The sequence below is a fragment of the Rhincodon typus genome, chromosome 8 (assembly GCF_021869965.1).
Source record: "Rhincodon typus isolate 14 chromosome 8, sRhiTyp1.1, whole genome shotgun sequence".
In the NCBI taxonomy this organism is placed as follows: domain Eukaryota; kingdom Metazoa; phylum Chordata; class Chondrichthyes; order Orectolobiformes; family Rhincodontidae; genus Rhincodon; species Rhincodon typus.
In genome coordinates this window covers 74,520,063-74,530,095 of record NC_063339.1, presented here as the reverse complement: position 1 = coordinate 74,530,095, position 10,033 = coordinate 74,520,063, and the positions used below count along the sequence as shown (strand labels likewise).

Sequence of the window (10,033 nt, the reverse complement as noted above, 5' to 3'; positions counted from 1 at the left end):
GTGAATTCCTATCCATTGTGTGTGAATTCCTGTCCGTTGTGTGTGTGTGTGTAAATTCCTGTCCGTTGTGTGTGTGAATTCCTGTCCACTGTGTGTGTGAGTTCCTGTCTATTGTGTGTGTGTGTGTGTGTTCCTGTCCATTGTGTGTGTGTGTGAGTTCCTGTCTATTGTGTGTGAATTCCTGTCCGTTGCGTGTGTGTGTGTGAGTTCCTGTCTATTGCGTGTTTGTGTGTGAGTTCCTGTCCGTTGTGTGTGTGTGTGTGAGTTCCTGTCCGTTGTGTGTGTGTGTGTGTGTGAATTCCTGTCCATTGTGTGTGAATTCCTGTCCGTTGTGTGTGTGTGAGTGAATTCCTGTCTGTTGTGTGTGTGAGTTCCTGTCTATTGCGTGTGTGTGTGAGAGTTCCTGTCCGTTGTGTGTGTGTGTGAGAGAGTTCCTGTCCATTCTATGTGTGAGTTCCTGTCCATTGTGTGTAAATTCCTGTCCGTTGTGTGTGTGTGTGTGTGTGAGTGAATTCCTGTCCGTTGTGTGTGTGAGTTCCTGTCTGTTGTGTGTGTGTGTGTTAATTCCTGTCCATTGTGTGTGAATTCCTGTCCGTTGTGTGTGTGTGAGTTCCTGTCCATTGTTATTGTACAAAGTTTAGGATGTCAATCCAGACACTGGAGAACCCTCGCGATGTTTGTGGGGTTCTGTCAAGTTTATGATGTCTTTCTTGGTGTGTGGCTTCACTGACAAATAAAACCAGCTGAATGAATGTTAACTCGAATATGTTCTGCTTTTGGCTGTCAGCACTGGCTTAATAACTACATCAAACCTGAAAGAACTGATTCAAACAGTGGTTTGGAGTTCGCAGTGACCATATTCCATGAAGCAAACACATGTCCATCACAACACAACGTCAATGATTTCCATTTCTGCTGCTTTATCCAATTAAAACCTATCCCTCCCTTCTGCCTCGCATTGTGTCCACATTGCTCAATTCTCCTGTCCTGTACAGAAATGCCTGTGAGGGGAGGTGATGGACTAGTGCTATTATAACTAGACTATTAATTCAGAGACCAAGATGATGCTCTGGGGACCTGGGTTCAAATCCCACCAACGGCAGACTGTGGAATGTGAATTTAATAAAAGTCTGTGAATAAGAATGTAATGATGACCATGAAACTATTTCTGATTGTCAGGAGACGGGGAATAAACCCCATCTAGTTCACTAATGTCGTTTAGGGAAAGAAACTGCCATCTTCACCTGATCTGGCCGACATGTGACTACAGACCCACTGCAATGTAGTTGGCTCTTAACTGCCCTCTGGGCAATTAGGGATGGGCAAGATCTGATGAATAAATAAAGAAGAAAGGTGAATCTGAGTTTGGCGGGAGGAGAGGTGGTCGGGGGAGGGTCTGAGTGAAGGGAGGGGTCTTTCTGAGGAGGGCATTCTGACAGAGGTGGAGCACGTTGTGGGGGGGGAGGGGGGATGGTCTATCCAAGGGGTATAACCCAAGGTGGGAGATGACTATTCGCTGATGCAGGACAAACAGTGAAAGGGGTTGTGCACCATCACTGATGGTTGGGGACACCATTCCCCATTTGCCAAAGCTGTACCCTCACTCCGAGAAGACTATTCTGAAAGTAAACACATTTTTTTGGTCAGTAAGTAAGACAATATTCCTAAAAGCTATATCCTCCAGTTTCCCAAATACAGGAAAATGCAGGAATTTGTGGTCCAGTCAACAAGGAATGCACACATTGTGATGGATATGGATAGCACAAAGTGGTCTGTCCACTCCCTTCCCTCCATTAAAGGATCGACAGCATTTCAATATTAAGACCTTCGTCCCTAAGGCTCAGTTCCAAAAATGTCACAATCTGTAACTGCTCCATTACAGGAACTTTAGTTTCACAAAGAGGATGGTCGCTGTACCAGAGAGATTCAGATCCTAACTGGTTGGAGCAGGGAAGTGGCAGGGAGTCAAAGAGTGAGAGGAAATATCGAGAACGAAAGGTACCAAAATGAGAGGATCCTACGACAAGATCTGGGATGCACATGGCTTCAGTCTTCCCGTAGCACAAGCTGTTGCAGTTGATTGGGCCATAAAATGAAGCGCTTATTTCCACCATAATTCCTGGGAAGCTCACATAGTCCACCACTGCGCTCCATGCTGCCATCCCACGGATCACCAAGATACTTCTACCCTGCTGAGCCAATACCCTCTGTCTGTCACTCTCCAGGCCACCGCTTCTACTGACCACCTCACCCCAAGGTGGAACGATCCCCATCAACCCTACCTTACAGCCTTCAAAATACAGGCGGAGAAAGAAAATGTTAGACGGGGAGTTGGGGTGACACAGGTTTCTGACGGGCGGTTACACAGTCGAACTTAACCCATCCCACGCTAAATACGAGGCGAGTTGAGGTCAACTCAGTAGTGTTGTACGATTTTCTTTCCCCCACCCCACTTCCCTGCTGACAGGAAGGTGTTTTTTTTGATGGTTCTCAGTGCGGGAGGCAGGGTAGGTGAGTTTATGAGCCCCACGATTGTGCTGTGCCCCGCGTACCCCAATTCACAGTCCTGAAGTTCCCTTCCCTCCCGGCTGTTTATGGTCCATCCTTCGCTCCACAGCTTGGAGTAAACGTTCAGAATACTGCTCGAGCAGGGCGAGGGTCTTCTCATCCTCAAAGGAGTCACTCTTTGCTGGGCAAGAGGCACAAGCCACCAGGCCTGGCCCCAGGAGAGGTGACCCAGGCCCCAGTCCTGGATGTTGGAGACACTCCAATTGTTTCCTGACTAAAGAAAATGTCTCTGAGAGAATGGCGGCCATTTGGCAGTTCTCGTCTGAGGAGTCCTTATTGTTGACTACCTGAAATAGAAATGGATAGGAAGTAATGACAGGAATAATAACGGAGTAAGTAAATAATATGAAGAGAAAACTACAGCAACGGCAGACTCAAAACATTCAGTCAATGTCTTTGCTGTTTCTTCATTCCCTACGACAATTTATCCTGTTGCTGGCTGCAGGGGACCAACTTTTACTTTATCTACTCTCCTCCTTTTTATATTGTTCTAACAATCTGTTTCTAAATTCCCAAATTTACTCTTGCATTGTATTTTTTATCCCCCCTTCTCATCAACTTGTGGGCCCGTGGCGATTTCTAAAATAGTCCCGATCCTCAAGTTTGCTTCTATTCTTCGTAACATAGTTAGCCTCTTATTTTAATCTAATACTACCCTGAAACTCCCTTGTAAGCCACAGATGGAACTGTCTCACTAAAGTTTTGTTTTTCAATGGGGTTTCATTATGCAACTGACGCCTGGATCCACGGTTGACACGGTTAATGATGCTAGCAACACTCACAGTCCGGTAAAGGGTCAGGGCTCTCTCTAAGCAGTTCTGCAGCTCACTTGCCAGGAGTTTACAGCTCTGAACACTGACATTGGGACCTGTCAAAAAAAGAGAATAGAAAGGGAATTACTGTTAACCACCAATGCAAGTTTTCCAAAGTACCTGTAACTCCTACGCTGTCTCTTTCGTTTAAATTCACTCATGGCATATGGGTGTCGCTGCCTGGCCAGCATTTCTTGTCCTGTCCCTGGCTGCCCCTTGAGAAGGTGGTGGTGAGCTGCCTTTTTGAACCGCTGCAGTCCACCTGCTGTGGGTTGACCCACAATGCCCTTAGGGAGAGAATTCCAGGGTTTTGACCCAGCAACAGTGAAAGAACGCCGATATGTTTCCAAGTCATGATGGTGAGTGGTTTGGAGGGGGACTTGCAAGTGATGGTGTTCCCATATATCCGCTGCCCTTGTCCTTCTAGATGGAAGTGGTCGTGGGTTTGAAAGGTGCTGTCTGAGGATCTTTGGTGAACTTCTGCATCTTGTAATAGTACACACTGCTGCTACTGAGTGTCGGTGGTGGAGGGAGTGGATGCTTGTGAATGTGGTGCCAATCAAGTGGGCAGCTTTGTCCTGGACGGTGTCAAACTTATTGAGTGTTGTTGGGGCTGCACCCATCCAGGCAAGTGGGGAGTATTCCATCACACTCCTGACTTGTGCCTTGTAGATGGTGGACCGGCTTTGAGGAGTCAGGAGGTGAGTTACTGACCACAGTATTCCCAGCTTCTGACCTGCTCTTGTAGTCACTGTGTTTACGTGGTGAGTCCAGTTGAGTTTCTGGTTAATGGTAACCCCCAGGATGTTGATAGTGGGAGATTCAGTGATGGTCACACCATTGAATGTCAAGGGGCGGTGGTTAGATGGTCTCTTATTGGTGATGGTCATAGCCTGGCATTTGTGTGGCATGAATGTCATTTGTCACCCCAAGCCTGGATATTGTCCAGATCTTGTTGCATTTGAACACTGACTGCTTCAGTATCTGCGGAGCCGTGAATGGTGTTGAACTTTATGTAATTTATCAGTGAATATCCCCACTTGTGCCCTTATGGTGGAGGGAAGGTCATTGATGAAGATGGTTGGGCCTAGGACACTAAACTGAGGAACTCCTGCAGAGATGTCTTGGAGCTGAGATGACTGACCTCCCACAACCACGACCATCTTCCTCCTAAACAGTTTCATATCCTGCGTCACAGGGTCCTGGGCATTTTCATTTCTCAAAATCTCTCGTGTGTAAGAGAGTGTGAATCCCAGCAAATAGCCACCCCAGTGATTACTTTAAATTGCAAAATACTTAGCTGGTCATGATAAAAGGACCCACATAGCTTCGTACTTGCTGTGACTGAGTGCAGCATGTATGTACATTGCAGGGAATGTGGTGGTGCGTGGTGCCACAGTGACAGGGTAAGGTTTCAGCCTTGAATGCCACTCAAGGTTCTGTGCTTGAAACCAAATGTTTCCTCTACTGGGTGGGGGTGAGGTGGGTGGGGGGGGGGGGGGGGGGGGGGGGGGTGATGGGCGGCGGGTGGGGGAGGAGGCGGTAGGGGCAGGTTTGGAGGGAGGCTGGTCGGGCAAGAACCATTCTTCAAAAACTACCTGCATCCAGTGACACGGGGAAGACCAGCAAAGGTGAGAGAGAAAAATTACAAGGACGCTCAATTTTGCATGACCTGAACAGAGTTACGAGCTACAAGATGAAAGAGTCAGGATCACGGGATTTTTAACGGGTCAGAACGAGGCTACTCGGCCCATTGAGCCTGCACGGATTCTACTACCCACCTCCTGCCTTTCGCCCATATCCCTGCACATTGTTTTTATCCATCCAATGCCCCCTTGAATGCCTCAACTGACCCTGCCTCCACTAGAATCTCTGGACAGTGCATTCCAGACCTGGACTACTCGCTGTGTGAAAGTACTTTGCTTCCTCGCATCAGCCTTGCTTTGTCGGCACATCGCTTTATATCTAAGCCCTCTTGTTCTTTCTCTCTTTTCACCCCAGAACAGAAACAAAAAGGAGAAATAGGCACCCATCCGAAGCCAGAAAATGTGAAACCTGGTCTGCAGCAGCCGTTGATCAAATGAAGAAGTGGGATCGCCTAAAACCCAGCTCATACCTGGCTCCTTCGCTGCAGTCTTGGGAGAGGCAGAAGGAATTGTTGCTGGTGCGGAAACAGTCACCGTTTGGACACCTGACACTGGAATGTTGGGTAAAGAGTCCGAGGGGTCGGTAACAAGCCTGGTACCTCTGAACTCAGAGTTAGCATGCAACCAGACGGAAGACGCTTGCTGACATGGAAATTGAGGAGCTGTCCCTATTTGTGACTCCTGGTGGCACTGCCCTAGTGACTGGCGTTCCAGTGGAGCAGAGGTCTCCTGTCTGGGCGTGGAAACGCTCTCAGCCTTTTTCTCTTGGCCGTCCCTATGGCCATCGCCAAAGGAAGGCTTCCATTTTGTTCCTCCGTTGGCCAAAACAGATGACTTGAAGGGCTCAATCTCACAGCAAGACTTCGCCCTGACCGACGGCGAGAACGAAGTCAGAGAGGGTCTATCCGGCAGTGGCTTGGGAAGATCAAGGAATAGGTTCGCCCGAGTGCCGAGGCTCAATTTAGCCTGAGGGCTCGGGCCAGAAGGAACCGTCAAACCTCCTGATGGCTGCAACACTGGCTTGGAGCTGACTGCCTCCTTCCCGTTCTGTTTGGTCATCTCCTGCTTGTGAGAGATTTCGTTCACGGCGTCCACAGTCACCAGAGGTGAAGTCCTGGGCGATGTTTCCAAGCACTGCCCGCTCATAGTCTTTTCAGTGATTGACTGATCCTCGCCATTCTCTGTGAAGTTCAGGCTGTCTCCCATTGACACGCTGCGCGACATCTTGGCCATCGAGCTGGTGGTTGGGTTCATGTAGGACTTCTGTTTGGCGCTCTTTCCCTGAGGGCAGTCCTTTGCCAGCGATGATGCTGGGCCTTCCACTCTACTGGGGACTAAGGGCAAGGTTCGTCTTTGGTTGACCCTGACGTCTTTCTCAGTTACAGTCAATGAGTGAGAGTGTAGCTTCTCGGATGACGTTATATTAGATGCCATATCCATTGGGTAAACTAAACAGGACAAACGCAGTGGAAATTACAAAAATCAGAATCGGAAGAGACTAACAGATTGATAAAGGATTCAACATTGAACCATTATTATTACCAGATTATTCCCATCAATCATAAGGGCTTCATTGTCACTCACTCCATTCATGGACGAACTGTGGTCTCCCAATCATACCAAAAATGTTTTCAGTCAAGGGGTACAGGAGCCTCAGTACTGAGGAGCCTTTATCAGCACAAATCCCGCATCAGTCAGGTTTCACCACGGGGACGCGAGCTCAAATTTTTTGGATCCCCATCCACTTGGAACCCCCAATATCGAGAGATTCTCATCACTATGAGATCCTCAATAAAGAGAGATCTTCATCAGTACGGGATCCTCAATGTAGAGAGATTATCATCCGCATGGGATCCTCAATACAGTGGGATCCTCATCAGTACGGGATCTACTCAGGGATCTCCAATATTGAGGGGTCCTCATTAGCATAAAATCCTCAATACTGAGGGATCATCATCAGTATGGGATCTTCAACATTGGGGGGTCCTCATCAGTATGGGATCCTCAATATAGATAGATCCCCATCTGTATGAGATACTACCATTTAACATGGTCTGAAGACCACGAGGGAACAGGTGATGGAGATACCAAGTGAGTTAATTGGATGTGAATTGGTTTTATAGATATGGGGAGCTGGTAATCAGTGAGTCGTGAGTGTTTTACAGAGTGTGACTAACTGAAATAAAGCTCTTACTGGAAGTGTTGGCTTGAATTCTGTTTAAATACAGTTATCTTTTGGGTTTCACCATTGGGAGCAGAGGACTGTTGAGCCAGAATGTAAAGTTTCAGGCTCTCATTTCTGAAAATGTGCCTTACGAAGAATGAAGTTATGATGTGGGTTACTTCTTTACTAAAGAGGCCTCAGCACTTCCATTGCCATACAGAGGCAGGGTGAGAAACAAAGTTATTTTTTGAAGAATTGGAGCTCATGATTTAAACGTGGATGAAGTTTTGGACAGATTGTTAACCTTCACGGATAAACCTGATCAAAAAGAGTACATAATGAAATTCAGAAGACTGTATGCAAGACAACAGAAATTTCATTTGGAAATTCCCCAGTGTGTGCTGGCATTTAAGTTATTGGACTGTCCCAAACTACCGAGCATGAACAGACTCCTAGCTTTGATGGGAGTTAAATTAGTGGATAAATATACACTGCCAGAACAACTTTCAAAGCATTATAAAGTTTCCTGGAAATTACTCCGTCCCAACAGTGTTCATAGCATAAAAAGGGGCAGTTGGCAATATGACAGAAAACGGAGGACATGATGTTAACAAATTGCCCTGACAGTATGAAAGGAGAACTGTAACTACTAGGAATGAGGACAGAAATGTGTTGATAATTTTGAGCGCATGGGCTGTGAGTCCTGGACCGGCGCGCAGGCAGATAGTCCCGGGCGGTGACCGGTGTTGGGGGAGGCAGTCCTGGAACTCACCTTGGAGCGGTTGAGTGCCGGTACGGAGCGGTTTGGAGCTTTGTGCGGAGCGGGGATGGCTGTTGGACTGGGGTCTGGTGCGGACGGACAGACCATGTGGGGAGACCCTGAGGTGGGCTGCTACGCTGTAATGTCTATTTGAAATTTCCTACCTTACTGCAATGTCAATCCTTTAACGATGTCTAACTTGTTTTTTAAACTACTTTTTTATTCCTCTGTTGTATCCAAGGACCTACGTACTTATACCTAAGATGGCGCCACAAGAGGCAGCCATTGCAAACGCTTTTCACTTGTACTCCTACAGTGGAGTACATATGACAATAAAGGATGTTCTATTCTAGAAGAGCCTTTGCAATTTACAATAAGTCAACAAAGTCCAGAAATACTCGGAGTGCAGTTACTCAATGTTGCAGGCACAATGCAAGGTACCATTACGCCATTAACGGTCCCAAAGGACACATTAAAGTATTTAAAACCAAACTTGAAGTGGAAGGTTCAGAGGAAGAAGATGGAGTTACGGATCAAAGGGAAGGCATTGTATTGGTCACAGGAAGTTTCAGCCCAGTAATGAATGTGCTGGAGGCAGAGTCTTTCAACTGTGCAGCTTTAGACAGTGATGCATTTCTGCTGTGTGTGGAATAGACTAGTTAATGTGATACCAGCAGTGGCTGAATAATAAGGATCTGAACAAGTTTAAACGATTTGAGTGTTCCACCAGTCTCAGATTTGGGGCTGACAAGACAATAAGGTTTTGAAAAGTCTGGGTATTCCTGGTAAAATAGCAAGTTATTTAATATATATCAGCACATTAATCTCATAAATACCACCATTATGAGGTAGACCAGGAAAATGTGTGAATTTGTAATTGTCACAATCAGGATGCTATTGTATTCATTTAATGTATAATAATGTCTCCTTGAAAGAAATGGAAGTAGTATTGGTGGAAATTTTCAGTGACAAAAAGCCAATTCTGTGAAAACTGCAGACTGGCCCATCCATCCCCTGAAAGAATAAAAGGCTTAGCATGGGAAGCAGGAATAAGAAATGGGAAAATGATAAGAGATATGATAGATGTGAGATTAGTTAAAACAAAAAATTGAAAGGCACCATCGTAGCCTATAGTAAGTCCTCCGTCAGCAAGAGACTTAAATGAGGTAGTAGCCATGGATTTAAAGGTATGGGATAAAGAAAAAAAGCATTTTTTAAAAATATTTTGTAGATTTGGCAACCATATTTTGTCAGTCAATGTAAAGATTGAAAGGTGGATAAGGTAATGGAAAAGTGAACTGTACTTGGATCATCAACAATATTTCTCACAGATGAGCGGGGAAGGGAATGGTAGGTTTTCTAATGATGGATTTAGAGGTATATGTGTGTGAATGTGAGCACAACCATTATAAACACAGCAACCAAAAGCCCTTTGAGCAATGGAGTCTGCAAAAGGAATAGTGAAGTTAACTGACAAAAATAGTTCAACATTTTTTTGGCAGATCAGCCAAGCTGTAAATTCTCATCTGCGCTAATGTGGGCTGTACATGTTAAGAGTTTGCTGCAGACAGTGGGAGGACATAGTTGACATCATAGTTTGGAAGAAATCCTAAAGAATCACTAAAAATAATGAGTGATCAGCCTCCAACTTGGGAAAAAACTACTTTCTCAGAGCATTTAAATGTACTGCTTGCAGGCAGATATGGTTTAATATAAGAGAGGGGGACTTAAAGAATGGAGAGACCAGGCTAGGTGACTGTCAAGGATGAAAAATAATAATTGTGCAGCATGGGTATCAGATTGTTCAGGTAAACTCTTCAAGATTTCTTGGTATGGATCAGAAATTTTCAGATTCTAAAGGATTTGTAGAAAATAATGAGGAGCCAGGTACCTCTTATACCCAAATGTTTACAGCTCTGAAAATCTCTGAAGCCACAACTGATTGGTAGTCTGATGACAGACAGATCAGTTCTGATGGTCAGAGATAACAAGGTGTAGAGCTGGATGAACACAGCAGGCCAAGCAGCATCAGAGGAGCAGGAAGGCTGATGTTTCGGGCCTAGACCCTTCTTCAGAAATGGGA

The 10,033-nt window shown here is 45.8% G+C and overlaps 1 protein-coding gene across 1 annotated transcript in view; it reads right to left on the bottom strand.

Annotated features, from left to right (window-relative positions):
* The window catches only part of mapkbp1 (mitogen-activated protein kinase binding protein 1), a 165,482-nt gene that overhangs the window by 2,027 nt on the left and 153,422 nt on the right, over positions 1-10,033 (bottom strand). Inside the window, exons 27-29 of the mRNA XM_048600305.1 lie at positions 5,497-6,474; positions 3,351-3,436; positions 2,553-2,855 (exon numbers count right to left, since the gene is read on the bottom strand). Coding sequence (XP_048456262.1) covers positions 2,559-2,855; positions 3,351-3,436; positions 5,497-6,474 — 1,361 coding nt within the window. The 3' untranslated portion in view covers positions 2,553-2,558. The remainder of the gene's footprint in view (positions 1-2,552; positions 2,856-3,350; positions 3,437-5,496; positions 6,475-10,033) is intronic.